General features: G+C 35.2%; 1 protein-coding gene across 7 annotated transcripts in view; it reads left to right on the forward strand.

The window, feature by feature from the left end:
* UBR3 (ubiquitin protein ligase E3 component n-recognin 3) overlaps positions 1 to 22842 on the forward strand; it is a 240858-nt gene that overhangs the window by 174373 nt on the left and 43643 nt on the right. For all 7 annotated transcript variants that reach the window (XM_087861299.1, XM_045780091.2, XM_045780116.2 and 4 more), the window contains 2 exons: positions 7980 to 8085; positions 22462 to 22565. In XM_087861299.1, the coding sequence (XP_087717425.1) occupies positions 7980 to 8085; positions 22462 to 22565 (210 nt within the window). The remainder of the gene's footprint in view (positions 1 to 7979; positions 8086 to 22461; positions 22566 to 22842) is intronic.

The following is a 22842-nucleotide window of genomic DNA, read 5'->3' on the forward strand; positions in this document are numbered from 1 at the left end:
TTGAGTTTTCTTTTCTTTTTCACTAGTTTGCTGGCTGGTTCCCCCTTGTTTGAGATCATATTTAGCTGGTAAAATCAGTGACACTTTTGGTGGACATGGCATTTGAACAAGACTATAAAAGATAAGTGAATTTAGGATTTTTGTTGCAAATTGATATATGCATTGATGAATACCACCAATTTTGTTAGCAATAGATGTAGGACGAAGCGGATGCAAAAATTGAAGGCATGACTTTTTATTAAGAACAATGTTTTATTAAAATTAGTTAATTTCTTCATTCAAGTAATTCGAAAGTAGTTATGGAGCTCCATAGATTCCAGTGAAGTTAATAGCACAACAGTTTCTCAAGTACATATTGTTGAAACCAGTGGCTAGGGTAGGAGTGGAAGGAAGAGGTGTCATTTGATAAATTATTAATATTGGGGATAGTTTTTAAAAAATATCTATCTTTAGGTAAACAACATCTTTCCATCATCCAAGATCCACCAACAACATCTTGTTTTGGGTCTGAGGCTTTCTGCATATTACTATAGTTTAAGAAGCCACAGTTCACATCACAAATGAATTTCATGATTTTAGAGAGAAATTAAAAATTAAACTTTAGTCAGGAGAGGTTATGGCAGACCTTTGCTTTGACATTTTCATTGGGGAGCTCTAACTTAATTTTGATACAATTTATGATCTCTTCAAGAATGATGCATGTGTTTTGTTATTCATAGAAAGCAATCCAGCTTGATGTGTACAGGCAACTTAAAATAATTTTAATTGCTCGAAGAATGAAATTTTGTTGAATTCAGAGTTAGAAGAATTATTTAATGTTAATTTCATCATACTGTAAGACTGCATTAAGATATTGTTGATTAAGATTACAAAATTCCTCCTAAGTAGTCTTGTAATTTAATAGTGGTACAGTTCTGGTATCTATAGCTTATTAGGGTCTATTCTTAGATTTAAGAAATTATGAATGCTGCAAATAGGTTGAATCACAACTTTTGTTCTGTTCTTTTTGTTACCCCATAACAAGAGGAAAATTTGGTCACCAAATCATTATAACAGTCAAAACGCATAAATTAATATAAAAAAATGTGGAAATTGCTTCCTGATTCTATTCTTTATGAATAGGCAGATGATTTGGGAGCAACCTATTTTACCTCATGGATTCTATTTCTCGTTGTACCCAACCAGGAGATTCTTGTAAGAACTCAATTTTATAATGTATGTTAAGTCTTCATACATTGTAAATCTTGACGTTACTGTTTCTGCTATTTCAACACTACTTTTTTCAAATTCGGGCATGGATATGTGTGGGTAAGGAGACCAAAAGCAAGATAAAAGTCCATTTTTAGCTCAGCTTTTTTTTTTTTTTTAAGAGCTTAACAGATGTTCTATTGACCTTTTCAGAGATGAGATGAGGTGGTCAGAATGGGATTTATTACCAAAGATTGATACAGTTTATCTGTTGGGAACAAAATACATTGTTAATTTGGGGAGGCCTGGGTTAGAGGAATAAGAGTGTGACTTGAAAATTTGAACTAAAAGGAGCGGCTTTATTCTTTAAAGTCTTCTGAAGGTTCTATGCTTTGTGGCCAGGTAGTCAAACCTTCCTGAATTTACGATTTGTGTATTCCAGGAACTAGGTACCACCAATAATAATTTCCACTATCAGGGTGTAGGGAGCGTAGGGGCCCTCAGATCTTGCTAGGCTTAGGGCAGGGCAGCTCCTTTCTTCTGCAGTATGATTAGAACTCCTGCCCCTCAGTTTTAAATGAGGTGCTAAAATTAGACCTGAATTCATGGAGTGTGTCCTTTTTGATAAGGAGGAAATTGGTATTTCTAAGAACCAATATTTCTTTATCTTTCCTATGACTACCTATGTGTGGAATTAGATTTGTGCCTCTCCCCATATTGTTCCAAACAATGTTGTAAACGTGAAGCAGGAGGCTGCCAGTCATTTGAACCTTAAAAGTAGAAGGAAAACAGTTCCATAAAATTAATACTAATGCTATGATACTTGAGGTGACCAGAGAATGATGGTACAGTGTGCCTGGGAATGGAGACACAGGAACTCCAGGAGGCAGGAGAGGAACGCAGCATAGAAAGCAGGAAGATAGCTTTTTCCTCTCACATTTTCCCATACTCACATGGGGGAATAAAACCTCTCCTAAGTAAGCAAAGCTCTGCTAATTTATCCCCAAACTTGTCTGTGCCTTTATTGACGAGAAGCAACATAGGATACAATGCTGGAAGGAGCACTGAGTTAGAGTTAGAAGATCTGGATTCTAGTCACGTTTGTTATCTTTTGGACTTTAGGAAAGTCACCTAATTTTTTTACCTTATTGTGAAAATGGGGATGATCGTGGATGTGCTGACTATCTAACATATCTATCACGGTTAACTTAAAGATCAAATAGTAATAGATAAAACTGAAAGTATATATATATATACATATACTAACGTGTAGTTTATGTATGAAACTAAAGTATTTTTTATATATTATTATTATTAAATTTTTTCTTAACCCTTCAAAAGTCCTACTGTGACTGACGGTTTATTTCCTGTCCTACGTTCCATGGAGTGGTGAGGAGTGGGATGGGGCAAGATGAGTCAGCTCCTGTCACCCCATGGCATGAACCTCCTGTTTCTTGGGAACCAGAGCTGCAGATCTTCCCTTCTTAGAGTTGTTCCCAGACTTCATTTGAGGAACCCTCTCCCATCTTTCTACAGCTTATTTCTCAGGAGTGAGTAGAGGAACCAGGGTTAGCTGACTCAGCTGTGAGAGGAGTATATCCACCTCTAGTTATATTCACCTTGGATGAATTGGTCAGAACCATTTCCTTACTTTGATTGCTCAGTTACGGAGAAATTGAGGGTTTTTTTCCCCCCATGGTAGTTCAGAGAGCCATTTGGCTAATTGAGATGTTTTTCGACAATTATTTAATCAGTAATAACTGCACTGATAGGATTAAAATCTTGAATGATCTGAAATGCAGACCCAGTTAAGTTTACTATAGGTAAATTTTTACAGTGGTATAATTTAACATGGAACGGATTTATAAAAGTTTTTAGGGCAGTTCTTTAACATATATTTCTGTCTTAATGACATGAGTTCTACTAAGAAATAATCTACCAATTTTAGATTAGTAGTTATTTTAATATTGATAAAGATAGAAGGGATAGTTAAAGCTTATCTTTTTTGTTCCAGCTAAGAGTTCTTATAATTAAATCATAGGGTTTTTTGTTTGTTTTGTTTTAAGGACAAACCAGTCTTTCAGTGGTGTTTCTATTTTAGTTAGGACATGTCTGTCTTATGATTAAGCACATTATGATACTTTAGACTTGTCACAGTTATGAAGAATTTGATTTGGTATTGCAGAAAATAGAATTCTTTGTCCCAGTTGAGTTGTCAGAGCAACCAGCATGGGGCAGAAGATGGTGAGAGCAAGTAGGTCAAGCACTGCTCTAGTAGTTAGGGTTGAGAGGTCAGTCTCTTTGGGACAATAAAATTAGGGCTGATTAATTGGCCTACTTCTTGGTTACTGAGCCTGTCATTATGACAAAAAAGGAAGAGTATAAATCCTTCATGAATTTTATGCTTATATTGTATGATTTTTATCATAGGACTATTGATTTACTCGTGCAATATTCAGCATAAACAAAATCCTACTATTTGCCAAGCACTGTGCTAGCCTATGAAGTACAAAGAGGAAGGGACACAATTGTCTTCTTCAGGGAGCTCCTACCATTAATAGGAGAGAAAAACATATGAAAATCATTACTGGACTATAGAGGAGTGATAAAATAGAGTTAACTCAAGGTATAGAGAATGTATAAAGCAAGGGATGATTACATCTGTCTTAGTTATGGTATTAGAGAAAACTTTATAGAGGAGCACTTGAACTAGCTCTTGAATGATGAAACAAGCTTGCCTGGAGAACAAGAATATGCTATTCTAGGCTGAGAGAACAGCTTGCAGAGACAGAGTGAGACAACATGACACACTGGGGAATACTTGGAAAGGGAAGAAAGGAGGTTAAGGAATAAAGATAGGGGTTATCTCATGAAGGGCTTTCAAAACCTATTCCTTCAGTGGTTCACCAACCAGTTATGAGATAATATGATAGACTTATTGTTTACAGGGATCGGGAGAGTGAAACAAAAGGCATGAAGCTGAATGAGCACTCTGTTGAGTAATCCAGTTGAGAAATGATGTAGCGGTGGAGTGAAGCAGAAGAGGATGGATCATAGGAGGTAGAACCAATAGGGTTGTAATCAGTTGGCTATGGAGGGCAAGGATGTGTGATTTGAGTCCCCAAGTGTTTTTGTTTGTTTGTTTTGGCTTTGGTTTTGGTGTTTGCAGGGGCAGTGATGTCATTCCCCCAATGGGGATTATAAGAGAAACTGAACGTTGCAGCCCAGATAACACTGGCTGTATAATCAGGTTATTTTTGGATATATTGATTTTGTGGTGCCTGTTGAACATTGAAGAGCTAGAAAAATTTGTGAATCGTAAACTTATGAGTAGACATGGAAGTTGAATTTGATGAAGTAGTATGTGCAGAACGAGAGGGAAGGAGAACTAAGAAGGGTTCCTTTTTCTTTTCTTATGGAGAATGCTACCTTTTAGGATTTAACAGAGGAAGAAGACGCGTAAAAGTAGCTGAGAAGGAACTGGGGGAGAACCAGGAATGAGTAGTACCAAAAGTTCAGGGGAAGAGAGAGAAGAGACTTAAAAAATATATATTAATATTTTTTGTGAAGTGGTAGTTTTATGTGGAGACCTGATGTTTATAATGCTATAATTTCTAATTTTAATTGTAATATCTCAAGGTTATAAATATTAAATTTATTATTTGGAATTTATTCTTGCAAACCATGTGTATATATAGTAGGCACACCCATCTACACATTATGCATATATGCAATTACTAGAACTATTATTGCTATATAACAGGCCAGAAGGGTGGTATTATTCCCATTTTACAGATAATAAAACTAAGGTCTTTTGTCCAAGGACACATGATCAGTACAGTACTTGGATTCAAATCTAGGACTTCCTGACTCCTACTAGAGGGTGGTGCCTCCTATACATATGTTGAAATCATTGCACACCTCTAAATAAATTTAATGGTGTTTCTCATTTCCAAAATGCTTTTATAAATGTGGGTCTAACTTTAGAACTGTAAAATGTTGTTCCAGAAAAGAAGTTATCTGTTCTTTTTGCTGTTGTTATTCAAGATTTTGATAATATGATTTCTTGATATAATTATTTTTCAACTTTTAAAATATCCTACAAAACGGTTGGTATTTTAAATGTTTTCCCATTGGGGTGCCTGGCTGGCTCAGTCGGAAGAGCATGCAATTCATGAGTTCGAGCCCCATATGGGATATAGAGATTACTTAAATAAATAAAACTTAAAAACGTTTTCCCATTAGTTTCAATTTTTAACTTTTTGATTATGATCATAGGTTCTCCTTATCCTGCATCTACTACTGTCAATATTTTTTTTAGTGTAAGAAATCTTTTTGCTGCTAAATGAGAGTTAATTATTGATAGCCCTCAGACTAAATTTTGAAAAACACAATGAATAGTGAAAGGTGTTGATTGTTATTTGGCCAATTCTTTGTTTCCTAATGAAGTTATTTGCAGTTTCTAGCCTTGTTTTTCAAAGGTAGATAGATGTACCTCATTAGATAGTCCTCAGCTCTAAAGTCAATACCAAAGACTCTTGTATTATATTAATAGCTTTAGAAGATGCCTCAGGGTTACAATATCAGTTTTTCATAGGAATGGAAAGGGGTATGTTTGAGTTAGAAATGGAATTTTGCATTTCTCTTTTAATCATAAAAACCCTAGGGAGAACCAGAGTGGTAGAAATAACAAGGAAGTAGCAAATCTTGAATTCTATTCTTAGCTTTTCCATAGGTACTAAGGTGATTTGGCAAGGTTCTTCCTTTCTCTGGGCCTATTTCCTCATCTGCAGAAATGAGGAATAGAAGAGATTTAAAAAGTTTCCTTCAACCTTTGTATTTCTTTAATTATGGTAGAGGTTAGGAAAATAGATGGAATGCAGCATTATTTCTATGCCACCATGGGTTTCAATGCAAAACAAGTTAGTGAAATTGCAACTCCTATGCTTTTGATTAAATCAGATAAACTTTCTGATAATTTACTTTCGTCTTGAAATATAAAAACAGCTTTAAAAATTTTTTTAATTTAAATTCAATGAGCCAGCATATAGTTCATACTTAGTTTCTGATGTAGTTAAAAACAGCTCTTTGATTCAGTTAACACCTATACGAAAAAACCGTAAAACTCCCCACCTTGCAATTTGAGTTAATATTTTCCTGCTAGAGGAATTTAGGATTTGTGTGTGGTTTTTTTTTTTTTTAACACTTTTAGGTTTTAGTGACTTTTATTATAAATTATGTACTTGGTAAAAAGTATCTCTTACGTGTAATTGAATTGAAATACAATGACCAATATATCTTTCATCATTTTATTTCTCTGCTGAAAACATCCCTATTGTCAGTGTTATTAGTTGAACCAGTTTACTGGAAAAACTAGAAATTTGAGAGACTTAACTGGTCTCAAAACTGGGGATAACAAAGTAAATTTTTTGTGAAAAGTAATTGAGGTGATCTATGTTAAATGGTTTCAAAATAGTGCCTGGCATGTAACAAATACTCAGCTAATGTGAGTATTAATAGGATGAAGAAATTTTTTAAGAGAGGATTTATATTATACATTGACTTAGAGACATGAGGCGAAGTAGGTTAAGGTATTTACATTCTTCTGTTTGTTATAGTGAGATCAGGATGAAATTTATAGGTATGTACAAAAGACTATCAGTTTTCTTGCCCACCTCCCATTTCCTCTACCTGCCCCAGAGAGTGAACATTCACTTCATTCATCTTACAGCTCTCATATGTCTTACAATAGCCTCCCAAAACCACAGCTACTACTACTGTTACCCGTACTACTACTACACCCCGCCACAAGAATCATATTGATGGATCTTAAATTAACCTAAAATATAGATGGTTTCCAAGTCAGTTGCTCAGAGAAACAAAATCTTATTTTGTTTTGATTATTTTAATTTAGAGAATAAGTGACAACAATGTGCTTGTGTTATTTGGCTTTTTTTCTGTCTGGTTTTAAGAATTAATTTCAGTCATATGTCAGAAAGTATTATCTGATTTTCTTAAAAAATGACTTTTGAGTCACACATGTTTTTGAGTATTTGTGGCAGAATAATCTAATTCATTCCTTGTCATATTTACCACCAAAAAAGGACATGTGATTATGAAAGCAAAATTTAGGATTTTCTTTTGAATGATTTTAAAATTTTAAAGAAAAGGCTTTTTTCCCCCAAATGTAATGAGCAGAATTTTGTCAAAAGCTAAGACTTGTAGATTATTTGTTATGGTTTAGACAGAAGAAATGAAAACAGCTGGAATAGCTGTGCTAAGTAATATTGTTATTTCAGTTCTTTTCTTCATGTTGAATCAAAAGATAACGAAGTCACAATTCAGTCTAAAGAGGATTTATGGGAAAATACTACATAAAGAATTTCATCTAACAGCAATTTATGTGGATGTCATTGTCAGTATTACCCAGGTTATGGTATTGATAATAGTGAATCTTTGTTAGGGACAACCACCAGAGTGACAAGTACCATTTTTCAAGTCTGATGAATAAAGCCAAGGAAAAGTAGGTCTGTGACAAGAGATGAGGAAAACAAGCCATTCCAGTATTAAGATTGAGCATAAGGATAGTCCAGATTCCAGTAGAAATTTTTTGGGTGTATATTTCAGAGTTTACCTTAAAAGAGAGCGTGGAGTAGTTGATACTTAACCTTGGTGAGTTATAATTATGAGGATGGGAAATATTTCCCCATGAATTAGCTAGAAATCTGTCTGAATTTTGTATTGGAAGAATTGTGTGAACTTTCTAATTACCTTTTCTTCAATTTATTTAGATCAGCTGTTCCATGTATTAGCCTTGCACATGCGGCTTTATAGCATTGATTCTGAGTATAATCCCTGGAGAAAGCTTACACAGTTAGTGGAAGAGGTGAATTCGCAGTAAGTATTATTGAGAGATTAAAGTCAATTAAAAACTGTTTTTGAGAAACAGTTACGTATTGAAACAGAATTAAAATTCTTTATGAATGTGTGAATTTTCCTTATTAAACATAGAAATATATAAAAAATAAAAGAATATTTACCATTATACTTTCTGTAAAACTTGTATAAAAATTAATACCAAGTGAGAAAATGTTTTAAAGAATCTCAATTTTTATGCAGTTACAAAGTTTGAATGGAGGTGCACAGTGACTAATTGCCCCTCTTTTTATGTCAGAATTGATGAGTGGGTTCAGGTGGCCTTAGTCTGATCCCTTTATTGTAAAGTTCTCTATCAGCCTTATACCCAGTGATTTTGTAACCCCTGAAGATTCTTGCCTAAATCTGGTATTTCATTAGGTGATTTAAAAGAGTGATTTTAAAAAACAAAACAAAACAAAAGCAAAAAACCTCACTTCTGGTTTATTAGCTAGGAATGATTTTTTAATAAAGGAAAACTTGCCCATGTCATCTGTTTGGTTACCCTAAAATATAATTTGGCAGGATGAATGCTTGATTTTTCCCAGTTTATAAATTTTCAAAGAAATGAGTTGATGCCCTAGCAACTTCTAGTGGTGATCAGTAAGTTGTGGTTGTTTATTTGATGATCTCCTAATTTTTATATATTTGATATGTTCATTCCATTTCAGCCATTCTTTTTGGTGCAAATTGTCCCCTTTTATCTTATTTTATTGAAATATAATTGACATACCATATCCTGTTAGTTTTATGTGTACATCATAGAGATTCAGTATTTTTGTATGTTACAAAATGATCTCCACGATGTCTAGTCACCATCTGTCACCATACAAAGTTATTACAATATTACTGACTATAGTCCCTATGCTGTATATTACATCCCCATGGCTTATTTTATAACTGGAAGTTTGTACCTCTTTATCCCCTTCACCTATTTGATCCATCCCCAATTCCTCTCCACTCTGGTAAACACCCATTTGTTTTCTGTATTTATGAGTTTGTTTCTGTTTTGTTTTGTCTGCTTGGTGGTTTCGTTTTTTAGATTCCACATATAAGAGTGAGATTATACAGGATTTGTTCATCTGACTTAATTTCACTTAGCGTAATACCCTCTAGGTCCATCCGTGTTATCACAAATGGCATGGTTTCATTCTTTTTTATGGCTGAGTAATGTTCTATTTGTGTGTGTGTGTGTGTGTGTGTGTGTGTGTGTGTGTGTGTGTGTGTATACACACACACACAAATATATACACATCACATCTTCTTTATCCATTTATCTATTGATGGACACTTAGGTTGCTTTCATATCTTGGCCATTGTAAATAATGCTGCAGTGAACATAGGGGTGCATATATCTCTTCCCTAGTGCTGGTGAGAATGTAGAGAAAAGGGAACCCTCATACACTGTTAGTGGGAATGTAAATTGGTACAGCCAGTATGGAGGTTCCTCAGAAAACTAAAAATAGAACTGTTACCATACAATCCAGCAATTCTGCTTCTAGGTATTTACTCAAAGAAAGTGAAGACACCAATTTGAAGGATATATATTGCTCTCTTTTAGGTTAGTGGGAATCCCTTTAGCATGGCTGTTGTACTTTGACATGATCCAAGTAGTCTTTGATAATATCCTTGCTTTCTGATACAATAAGTTAACCTAGGCTTATTTTGTACGTTTTACACACTATACCTGGCATCAGCCATTTCTCTGTGCAGTTCTTTTTAATGGGAAATGGTATTTAGAGATCACAGTCTGAGTGCTAAGGGGTATATATAGCTATTGTGTTATTACAATAATTTATAGGCTCATAGACCATTCCAGCGGACAGTTAGGAAGTCTTTTTTAGAAGATTTATTTATTTTAGAGAGAGAGAGCAGACAAGCAGGGGGAGGGACAGATGGGGAGGGAGAGGGACAGGCAGACTCTCCACTGAGTGCAGAGCCAGACTTGGGGCTTGATCTCAGGACCCTGTGATAATGACCTGAGCCAAAATTGAGTCGGTCACTTAACTGACTGAGCCAGGCACCCAGGCACCTCGTAAGTCTTTTTTTTTTTTTTTTTTCAAAGAGAAAAGGATCCTGCGTTCTTACTGTTGTTCATAATTCAAATGTAAGATTGCAAAGTTATGTTTTATTTCTTAACTTTTTTGTTATTTGCATCTTTTTTCTCTTATTCTGAAAATCTAGGTTCATAATGATATTAACTTTATTACTACTTCCATCACTTACAGTATAACTGTAACTATTTTGAAAAAACAATATTACTACTGACTGTAAGTTCTTTTGACCTAGAATGTACAGGCAAAATATTGTTTTTAAGTCATTTAAAGTAACTTTTTTTCTTGTGTCATTACGCCTTCAACTTGATTTATAGTGAGAGTCACTTGTTTCATTTCTTTTTTCCCTCAGTATTTAAAGATTACCTTTTTCCCCTTGATTTATTTACCTTAATTTTGTATAACTTACATTTTTCCAAGGGAAAAACTATGTGATAAAGTAAATTCAGAGACCTCTATCTCCCATTCATTCCCATTTGCATTTCTTTTTAGGAACTCTTTATGTGTTGCCCATTTCTAAAAATTGAGTTGTTGGTCTTTGTCCTCTTCATTTTAAAAACATGTTTATGATTTTTTTGCCATCCAAAGTTTTTTTTAAATGTCATATTTATTAATCTTTTCATTTATTAATTCTGGAATTTGACTCATCTTTACTCAGGTCTTACCCCACTCACTGGTTGTAAAGAAATTCACTCTGGTTTTCTTTTCCTATTTCTTTTTTTAAATTGAGATATAATTGACATAACATTACATTAGTTTCAGGAGTAATGAAACTAATTACAACATAATGATTTGATATTTGTATATATTGTGAAATGACCACCGTAGTAAGTCTAGTTAACATCTGTCACTGTACATACTTAGAAACTTTTTTTTCTTGTGATGAGAACTTTTAAGTTCTCTTACCAACTTTTTAAAAAAAAGATTTTATTTATTTTTGTGTGCACGCACATGAGAGAGAACAAGCGTGGGAGGGAAGGGCCAAAGAAGAAGAAGCAGATTCCCTAGGGCCAAGCAAGGAGCCTGATGTGAGACTTGATCCCAGGATCCTGGGATCATGACCTGAGCTGACGGCAGATGCTTAACCGACTGAGCCACCCAGGCACCCTCTTAGCAACTTTCAGATACACAGCACAGTATTATTAACTATAGTCACCATGCTGCACATTATGTCCCCATGACTTATTTATTTTAAACTGGAAGTTGATACCATTTGACCACTTTCACCCATTTTGCTCACTCACCATCCACCATCTCTGACAACCACCAATTTGTTCTTTTTATCTATGAGTTAATTTTTTAAGAAAAGATGCCATGTGTGAGTGAAATCATATGGTATTTGTCTTTCTTCAGCTAATTTATTTCACTTAGCATAATGTCCTCAAGGTCTATCCTTATTGTCAAAAATATCAGGGTTTCCTTCTTTTTATGGCTGAATAATATTCCTCTGTATGTGTGTGTGTATGTGTGTGTGTGTGTGTGAGAGAGAGAGAGAGAGAGAGAGAGAGAGAGAGAATATCATGTTTTCTTTGTTTTCTTTATCCATTCATCCATTGATGGACACTTAGGTTGTTTCCATGTCTTGGTAACTATAAATAATGCCATAGTGAACTTGGGGGTGCATATATTTTTTTGGGTTACTGTTTTTATTTCCTTTGGGTAAATACCCAGAAGTGGAATTGCTGGATCATATGGTAGTCATATTTTTAATTTTTTGAGGAACCTCCATACTGTTTACTATAATGACTCTACCAGTTTACATTCCCACCAGTAATGCACAAAGGTTCCTTTTCTCCACATTCTTGTCAGCACTTGGTATTTCTTTTTGATAATAGCCATGTCAGCAATTGTGAAGTGATATCTCATTGTGGTTTTGATTTGCATTTTCCTGATGATTAGTGATGTTGAGCACATTTTCAGTACCTGTTGGTCATCTGTATGTCTTCTTCGGGAAAACATCTGTTCAGATCCTCTGCTTATTTTTTAATTGGCTTGTTTTTTTTGCTGTTGAGCTGTATGAATTCTTTATATATTTTGGGTATTAACCTCTTATCAGGCATATGATTCTTCTAATACTTCTATGACTTCAGTTTTTACATTTAGATACTCTGTTTGGATAATTTATCATAATATCTGATATAAGAAATGGATCCAATTTTATTTTTTTCCATATAGCTACCGGGTGTCCTATTGCTTTGCTTTCCCTACAATAGTAAATTAAAACAGAACTATCAAAAAACAAAAACAAAAAAAAAAAAGAAAAAAAAGGAAAGAAAGGTGAGAAAGCACTTTGTTTACTGATGTGGAAAGGGCTCCATCAAGATACAATGTTAAGAGGAAAATACAGGAAAAAAAAATGTGTACATTATGCCACCACTTGTGTAATCAAGTAGGGCTGAGAAAATTCATTTGTATTTGCTTGTTAAAACAAACCAGACCCACACATGTCTGGATATTGGATTTATAGCATAGATGGCACTGAGGAGCAGTGAGGGAAGCATAGCCTTTATAATAAATGGTGCTGGGTTAATTGGGAATTTATATGAGAAGTAATAGTATTGACCCCTATCTCATACAGAACCTACTCACATTTTGCCAGTGTTTCAGGAATGTTCTAGAAATGCAAATGCAATGTAAAGAGAATTCAAGATTGTGTTTGCATTTAGAGTGTCCTCTTTTAATTGCCTTTAATCTGAAATTGTTCCCATTTTTTTCTTTGTATTTCATGACATTGACTCTCTTTTTTTTTTAAAGAGCTCAGGCCAATTATTTTGTAGAATACCTCAATTTATTTTTGTTCAGTAGTTCCTTGTGGTTAGATTCAGATTATAAACTTTTGGCAGGAACGTCACAAAAGTAACATTTTTTTTAGTTCATCATCTTAGGAGGTACATGCCGTTGATTTGTCTTGTTACTGATGAGAAGGACTGTGATCACTTGGTTAATGTGGTATATGCCAGGTTTTTCAACTGTAAATTTATTATTTTATCCTTTGTAACAAGTAATTTCAGTTGTCTTCTGGGGAGATACTTTGAGGCTATGAATATATCCTGCTACTTCTCAAAAAATTTTTCTGTGTATGTTTTGTGTTTATAAACAGAATTAGCAAGCTGTGTATATTTTGCATGTTATGGCTAAAGAGAGTTACATTTCTTGACATTAGCTACTAATTTTCTTTCCTAGCTAGACTTGCATACTCAAGGGCAGAGATAGCGTACAAGTAAAATATTAGAAGACCTAATTCTCTGAGTCTAAAGATGTTTAGCAAACAAAAGGTTTGCTAAGTGTAGTATTGATGAATTAAAAGTTTGAAGACTAGACATAGGTACTATGCTTTCAGTAATACTGTTTGTCAGATTTGCAACCCTTAAGATTTAATACCCACTAGGTTAGTAGTAAATGCTATGAACACTTAACCAGTGATTATTTCATGGTAGGTATTTTTGTGCTTTGCATATATAATCTCATTTTGAGATTATATAATCTCATATATAATCACCATAATTGTACACACAAGGTACCATTGTTATCCCAAGTTTTACATATGAAGAACCTGAGGCTTAGAAAAATTAATTGGGGTGCCTGGGTGGCTCAGTCAGTTTAAGCATCCGACTCTTGATCTCAGCTCAGCTTAGGTCTTGATCTCAGGGTTGTGAGTCCAGGCTCCATGTTGGGCTCCATGCTGAGTGTGGATCCTACTTAAAAAAAAGAAAAAAAGAATAATTAACATGGTTTTTAGGGGCACACAGCTGTTAAGAAATAGGGGTGGCATTTGAATCCATATCTTTCTGATTCAAGCGCCTAAGTCTTACCTATTACTCTGTTTCCTTTCTTAGTAGTAAGAGATCCAAGCAATTTCTGGAAAATCTGGTTGATTTTTTTCCCCCTGTATTTGTTCTCATTTTTATGGTTCATTAATTCACGAACTTGTATTATAGTTGATTATAATATTATATCTGTGTTTCCTATCTATATATTAGATTTTAAAAGATTGAAGTATCTTTTTCTAGTTTCTCACTTTTAATAGTTTCCCAACATAAAATTCTATGTCTAATGATAGGGGTTTCTCATATATACATTTTTCTTGAATCCTCTTGAAAGTTACTTATATCCTTTTAATCTCATTGTGTTGATAATCACTTTGGTTTAAAAAAATGGAAACTCAATCCTATTAAATCTAACCCACCCATTTGCTCTTATCATCCATAGAGTTAATAGAAGTATACTGTTTTTATAATCTGGATTTTGAAGATTATTTAAAAACTTTAAGAAATAGAAACAATAATGTATTTAAAATTTTTTTGTATTTTATAATATTAAACATTAAAAGGATAGTTATCACAATGATGTTATTAAACCCCACAGTCAAAATTTTTGGTTCTCTTTTCTGCAATGGGTATATTCATTCATTCATTCACTCGTTCTTTCTTTCTTCCTTCTTTCCTCCCTCCCTCCCTTCCTTCCTTCTTTCCTTCCTTCCTTCCTTCCTTCCTTCCTTCCTTCCTTCCTTCCTTCCTTTCCTTCTTCCTTCCTTCCTTCCTTCCTTCCTTCCTTCCTTCCTTCCTTCCTTCCCTTCTTTCTTTTCTTTTCTTTTCTTTTCTTTTCTTTTCTTTTCTTTTCTTTTCTTTTCTTTCTTTCTTTTCGATTATGGGCCTGCTGTGTGCCAGGAAAGATCCATGTCTGTGTCCTCAGAATGATTGTTTTTGTCTTTGCAGCCAAAAAGCTCATTATTATTTTTGTAATTATTTTTCTGTTATAAAAATTATTGTACAGTGTTTAGAATGTGCAAAAATGGTGAGGGAAAAATGAAAGAATCTACAATCTCTATTTATAATTTATTTTTTAAATTAACGTATAATGTATTATTTGTTTCAGGGATACAGGTCTGTGATTCATCAGTCTTATATAATAATACCCAGTGCTCATTACAACACATACCCTCCCCAGTGTCCATAACCCAGTTACCCCATCCCCCCACGCCCCTCCCCTCCAGCAACCTTCAGTTTGTTTCCTAAGATTAAGAGTCTCTTATGGTTTGTCTCACTCTCTTGTTTCATCTTGTTTCATTTTTTCCTCTCTTCCCCTCTGATTTCTGCCTTGTTTCTTAAATTCCACATATGAGTGAGATCATATAATTGTCTTTCTCTGATTGACTTATTTCACTTAGCATGATGCCCTCTAGTTCCACCCGTGTCGTTGCAAATGGCAAGGTTTCTTTTTTTTTTTTTTTTTTGATGGCTGACTAATATTTCATTGTGTGTATATATATACACACACACCACATCGTCTTTAATCCATTCATCTGTCGGTGGACATCTGGGCTCTTTTCATAGTTTGGCTATTGTGGACATTGCTCCTGTAAATATTGGGGTGCAGGTGCCCCTTCGGATTCCTACATTTCTATCTTTGGGGTAAATCCTCAGTAGTGCATTTGCTTGCTTGTGGGATAGCTCTATTTTCAACTTTTTGAGGAACCTCCATACTGTTTTCCAGAGTGGCTGCACCAGCTTGAATTCCCACCAGCAGTGTAAGAGTGTTCCCCTTTCTCCACATCCTCACCAACATTTGTTGTTTCCTAACTTGTTAATTTGAGCCATTCTGACTGGTGTGAGGTGGTATCTCATTGTGGCTTTGATTTGTGTTTGCCTGATGCCAAGTGATATGGAGCATTTTTTTGTGTGTCTTTTGGCCATTTGTATGTCTTCTTTGGAGAAATGTCTGTTCATGTCTTCTGCCCATTTCTTGATTGGATTATTTGTTCTTTGGATGTTGAGTTTGATAAGTTCTTTATGGGTTTTGGATACTAGCCCTTTATCTGATATGTCATTTGCAAATATCTTCTCCCCTTCTGTCCGTTGTCTTTCAGTTTTGTTGACTGTTTCCTTTTTTTTCTTATCTTGATGAAGTCCCAGTAGTTCATTTTTGCCTTTGTTTCCTTTGCCTTTGGAGATGTGTCTAGCAAGAAGTTGCTGCAACCGAGGTCAAAGAGGTTGTTGCCTTTGTTCTCCTCAAGGATTTTGATGGATTCCTGTCTCACATTTAGGTCTTTCATCCATTTTGAGTCTTATTTTTGTGAATGGTGTAAGGAAGTGGTCCAGTTTCATTCTTCTGCATGTGGGTGTCCAATTTTCCCAGCACCATTTGTTGAAGAAACTTTTTTCTATTGGATATTCTTTCCTGCTTTGTCGAAGATTAGTTGACCATAGAGTTGAGGGTCCATTTCTGGGTTCTCTATTCTGTTCCATTGATCTCTGTATCTGTTTTTGTGCCAGTACCATACCTACCGTCTTGATGTTTACAGCTTTGTAATAGAGCTTGAAGTCCGGAATTGTGATGCCACTAGCTTTAGTTTTCTTTTTCAGCATTCCTTTGGCTATTTGGGGTTTCTTCTGGTTCCATATAAATTTTAAGATTGTTTGTTCCAGCTCTGTGAAAAAAGTTGATGGTATTTTGATAGGGATTGCATTGAATGTGTAGATTGTTCTAGGTGGCATAGACATTTTAACAATATTTGTTCTTCCAATCCATGAGCATGGAACATTTTCCCATTTCTTTGTGTCTTTCTCAATTTCTCTCATGAGTATTCTATAGTTTCTGAGTACAGATCCTTTGCCTCTTTGGTTAGGTTTAGTCCTAGCTATCTTATGGTTTTGGGTGCAGTTGTAAATGGGATCAACTCCTTAATTTCTCTTTTTTCTGTCTCATTGTTGGTGTATAGAAATGCAGCTGATTTCTGTGCATTGATTTTCTATCCTGTCACTTTATTGCAGTCTTGTATGAGTTTGGGGTGGAGTCTTTTGGGTTGTCCACATAGAATATCATGTCATCTGCAAAGAGTGAGAGTTTAACTTCTTCTTTGCCAATTCAGATGCCTTTTATTTATTTTTGTTGTTTGATTGCTGAGGCTAGGACGACTTCTGTACTCTGTTGAACAGCAGTGATGATAGTGGACATCCTTGCCATGTTCCTGACCTTAGGGGAAAAGCTGTCAGTTTTTCCCCATTGAGACTGTGGGTTTTTCATAGATAGTTTTTATGATATGGAGGTATGTACCATCTATCCCTACACTGTGAAGAGTTTCAATCAGGAAAGGATCTGTACTTCATCAAGTGCTTTTTCTGCATCTATTGAGAGGATCATATGGTTCTTGTCCTTTCTTTTATTTATGTAGTGTATCTCATTAATTGATTTGTGGGTGTTGAACCAACCTTGCAGCCCAGGAATAAATCCCACTTGGTCGTGGTGAATAATCCTCTTAATGTGCTGTTAGATCCTGTTGGCCAGTATCTTGGTGAGAATTTTTGCATCCAAGTTAATCAGGGATATCAGTCTGTAATTCCCCTTTTTGGTGAGGTCTTTGTCTGGTTTTGGGATCATGGTAATGCTGGCTGCATAAAATGAGTTTGGAAGTTGTCCTTCCATTTCTATTTTCTGAAACAGTTTCAGAAGAATAGGTATTAATTCTTCTTTAAATGTTTGGTAGAATTCACCTGGGAAGCCATCTGGCCCTGGGCTCTTGTTTATTGGGAGATTTTTGATTACTGTTTCAATTACCTTGCTAATTATGGGAATGTTCAGGTTTTCTATTTCTTCCTGGTTCAGTTTTGGTAGTTTATACATCTAGGAATGTCTCCATTTCTTCCAGATTGCCTAATTTGTTAGCATATAAGAAGACAATACATTGGCATATAAGAACATGACATGTTCTTATAATTGTTTGTATTTCTTCGTTGTTGGTTGTGATCTCTCCTCTTTCATTCATGATTTTTGTTTATTTGGTCCTTTCTCTTTTCTTTTTGGTAGGTCAGGCCAGGGGTTTATCAGTCTTGTTAATTCTTTCAGAGAACCAGCTCCTAGTTCATTGATCTGTTCTCCTGTTCTTTTGGATTCTATTTAATTGATTTCTGCTCTAATCTTTATTATTTCTCTTCTCCTGCTGGGTTTAGGCTTTATTTGCTGTTCTTTCTCCAGCTCCTTTAGGTGTGGGTTAGGTTGTGTATATGAAACCTTTCTTGTTTCTTGAGAAATGCTTGTATTGCTATATATTTCCCTCTTAGGACTGCCTTTGCTGCATCCCAAAGATTTTGAACAGTTGTGTTTTCATTTTCGTTTGTTTCCATGAATTTTTTAAATTTGTCTTTAATTTCCTGGTTGACTCATTCATTCTTTAGTAGGATGCTCTTCAGCCTCCATGTATTTGAGTTCTTTCCAACTTCCTCTTGTGATTTTGTTCAAGTCTTAAAGCATTGTGTCCGAAAATATGCAGGAAATGATCCTAATCTTTTGGTACCAGTTGAGACCTGATTTGTGACCCAGGATGTGATCTATTCTGGACAGTGTTCCATGTGCACTCGAGAAGAATGTGTGTTCTGTTGCTTTGAGATAGAATGTTCTAAATATATCTGTGAAGTCCATCTGGTCTAGTGTGTCATTCAAAGCCCTTATTTCCTTGTTGATCTTCTGCTTAGGTGATCTGTCCATTGCAGTGAGAGGGTATTAAAGTCCCCTACTATTATTGTATTATTATCATGTGTTTCTTTGATTTTGTTATTAATTGGCTTATATAATTGGCTGCTCCCATGTTAGGGGCATAAATATTTATAATTGTTAGCTCTTGTTGGATAGACCCTTTAATTATGATATAGTGTCCTTCCTCATCTCTTATTACAGTCTTTCATTTAAAATCTAATTTGTCTGATATAAGCATTGCCACCCCAGCTTTCTTTTGATGTCCATTAGCATGGTAAATGGTTTTCCACCCCCTCACTTTAAATCTGGAGGTGTCTTCCGGTCTAAAATGAGTCTCTTGCAGACAGCATATTGATGGGCCTTGCTTTTTTATCCAGTCTGATACCCTGTGTGTTTTGATTGGGGCATTTAGCCCATTTACATTCAGGGTAACTATTGAAAGATATGAATTTAGTGCCATTGTATTGCCTGTAAGGTGACTATTACTGTATATTGTCTCTGCTCCTTTCTGGTCTGTTACTTTTGGTCTCTTTCTTTGCTTAGAGGACCCCTTTCAATATTTCTTATAGGGCTGGTTTGATGATCATAAATTCTTTTAGTTTCTGTTTGTCCTGGAAGCTTTTTATCACTCCTTCTATTTTGAATGACTTCCTAGCTGGATAAAGTATTCTTGGCTGCATACTTTTCCTCATTTAGCACCCTGAATATATCATGTCAGTCCTTTTTGGCCTGCCAGGTCTCCGTGGATAGGTCTGCTGCCAATCTAATGTTTCTTCCCTTGTAGGTTACAGAGCTCTTGTTCTGAGCTGCTTTCAGGATTTTCTCTTTGTCTCTGAGATTTGTAAGCTTCACTATTATATGTCAGGGTGTTGACCTATTTTTATTGATTTTGAGGGGGGTTCTCTGTGCCTCCTGGATTTTGATGTCTGTTTCCTTCCCCAGAATAGGGAAGTTCTCTGCTATAATTTGCTCCACTATACCTTCTGTCCCCCTCTCTCTTTCCTCTTCTTCTGGAATCCCAATTATTCTAATATTGCTTTATGGTATCACTTATCTCTCGAATTCTCTCCTTGTGATCCAGTAGTTGTTTATCTCTCTTTTTCTCAGCTTCTTTACTCTCCATCATTTCGTCTTGCATATCACACTAATTCTTTCTTCTGCCTCATTTATGCTAGCAGGGGGAGTGGGAGAGGAAGAAGCAGGCTTATAGCGGAAGAGCCTGATGTGGGACTCGATCCCATAATGCCGGGATCACGCCCTGAGCCAAAGGCAGACGCTTAACCGCTGTGCCACCCAGGCGCCCCTCTCTAGTGTCTTCTATGCTTTTTTTTCAAGCCCAGCTGTTATCTTTATAATCGTTATTCTGAACTCTAGTTCTGACATCTTACTAATGTCCATATTGATTAGGTCCCTGGCGGTCAGTATTGCCTCTTCTTCTCTTTTTTAAGGTGAGTTTTAGCATTATCTCCTCCAGTTCTGTCCATGTTGCAGCAAATGTTGAGAATTCGTTCTTTCTGATAGCTGAGTAATATTCCATTGTATATATGGACCACAACTTCTTAATCCAGTCATCTGTTGAAGGGCATCTTGGTTCCTTCCATGCTTTGGCTATTGTGGACAATGCTGCTATGAACATTGGGGTGCATATGGCCCTTCTCTTCAATACGTCTGTATCTTTGGGGTAAATACCCAGTAGTGCAATGGCTGGGTCATAGGGTAGCTCAATTTTTAACTTTTTAAGGGACCTCCACACTGTTTTCCAGAGTGGCTGTACCAACTTGCATTCCCATCAACAATGTAGGAGGGATCCCCTTTCTCCACATCCTCTCCAACAATTGTTGTTTCTTGCCTTGTCAATTTTTGCCATTCTAACTGGCGTAAGGTGGTATCTTAGTGTGGTTTTCATTTGAATTTCCCTGATGGCTAATGATTTTGAACATTTTTTCATGTGTCTGTTAGCCATTTGTATGTCTTCATTGGAAAAGTGTTCATATCTTCTGCCCATTTTATGATTTATTTGTTTCTCGTGTATTAAGTTTGAGAAGTTCTTTGTAGATCTTGGATACCAGTCTTTTATCTGTAGGTCATTTGCAATATCTTCTCCCATTCCGTGGGCTGCCTCTTAGTTTTTTTGACTGTTTCCTTGGCTGTGCAGAAGCTTTTTATCTTGATGAAGTCCCACAAGTTCATTTTATCTTTTGTTTTTCTTGCCTTTGGAGATGTGTCGTGAAAAAGGTTGTTGTGGCCGATGTCGTAGAGGTTTCTGCCTATGCTCTCCTCTAGGATTTTGATGGATTCCTGTCTCACATTGAGGTCTTTCATCCATTTGGAGTTTATTTTTGTGTATGGTGTGAGAGAGTGGTCAAGTTTCATTCTTTTGCATGTAGCTGTCCAAATTTCCCAGCACCATTTATTGAAGAGACTTTTTCCCACTGGATGTAGGAAGTCTTTCAAAAGGAGTCCTTTATATTAAAAGAGAGTGGGAATTGGAGCCTTGGGAAACAGTACCATTTGTAGGTTAATCAGAGGAAGAAAAACTTGTCAAGAAAACTTAGAGTAATCAGAGAGAAGGGAACGTGGGAGAGTGTTTCACAAAAGCCAAGAGAATTTTCCAGACAGAAATGTTCAACTATATGCAGAATTAAAGGTCAACAAGATATTTGTAATTAGGAGATCATTGTTGGCCATGTGGAAAACCATTTTTGGGGGGATTTAAATAATAGATGAGCAAATGGTAGCCCCTCCCCCATTTTTTGAAAAAGAACTTTGGGCTTATAAAAAGAAAGACTGGACAGACAAAAGTAGGTTTCATAGCATTAATGGAAAGTTAACTTTGGAGAGGAAGACAAGTAAATTAAAGGGATATTTGTGGAGAATGGAGCCATTTAAAGAGCTGTCTTCCTCTGGCCCTTAAAAGCTTCAGAGTAGCAGGCATTGGTTTACTCACCAGTGTGTCCAGTGCCTGACATATAGTAAGTATTCAGTAATTGTTGAATGATGGAGCCTAATAAAAGGGTTGAACAATTTTTGTCCATCCTAAATCTAGTCTGAAGTATAGTTTCAAAATTTAGTCAATTCTAGAAGCTTAAGATTTGCTTTTGTTTTCTGACATTAAAAATTAAACCTGTGATTTAAAAAAATGTATCCTTCTACAGGGTTTTAAAAATTATAGATCTAGAATGAGATCTGCTTTAGACTATGTTCTGTGTTTCTCATAGTACTACACATTCCTAACACATTACTACTTTGTCTTTTATGGTGTGTTTTAAGTTCTGCTTTGGCTATCATCTTTTTCTTGAAACTTTGAAAATTTTAAAGATTTTTTGAATTTTTATGATAGTCATAAAATTGAAACAACTTGTTAACTAAAAATATAAATCATGCCTTTTCAATATAACTTGTTTGTGAACTGTACCTGTTCTTTTTTAATAATGTGAATATTTAACTCTGTAGTGCAAAGTTTGTGATAGCAAGTATCCTATATCCACTCCATTTATAGTGAAACTAATCCTTTAAAGTTCCAATTAATCCTTCATTTGATTTCTGTAGTTTAAGAGATCCAAAAGACATATCCAGTTAATGTATTCCAATTGTTTACTTAAGTAAGATCTAATAAATTTTCTATGTAATTTTTTTCATATTAGGCAGAGTCAAGGGAATATATGAATACAAAAGATTATATTTTTAAGTAAAAAATATGGCCCCTAACTTTTTCTTTTGAGATTTCTCAGTTGTTTATGAAAGTTTGATTTCTGTTCCATAGACCTACATGGGAAATATAAAATGAAGTAGAAAAGCTATACAATTCTAAAGTGACTATGCATTTTTCTTTTAGGCAGGGAAATGAAGAACAACAGCCTGAGGTTCCAATTCTTTATCATGACGTTACATCCCTTTTGCTCATCCAGATCTTAATGATGCCACAACCTTTACGAAAAGGTATGTCTTTAAAATTCGGATTCTTAGACTATGTAGTATCCATAATACTCTAAAAATTGGGGAGACAAATATTCAGTCCTTTGGAAATGTTTTGAGGTCAATGACTATTACTTTTTATTAGTAGTAAATCATATATATGTAAAAGAAGATGACAATGAAATAAAGGTTTTTTTTCCCCCTTATGAGTCTGTTCTTTTCAGGTTTTTAACCAATAATAAGGTAAAGATAAGGGAAAAATCGCTCTGAAGACTTTTGTTTTAAAAAATTTTTAAGTGAT

Source organism: Ursus americanus, chromosome 1, assembly GCF_024610735.1.
Source record: "Ursus americanus isolate L20-20 chromosome 1, mUrsAme1.1.p, whole genome shotgun sequence".
In the NCBI taxonomy this organism is placed as follows: Eukaryota; Metazoa; Chordata; class Mammalia; order Carnivora; family Ursidae; genus Ursus; species Ursus americanus.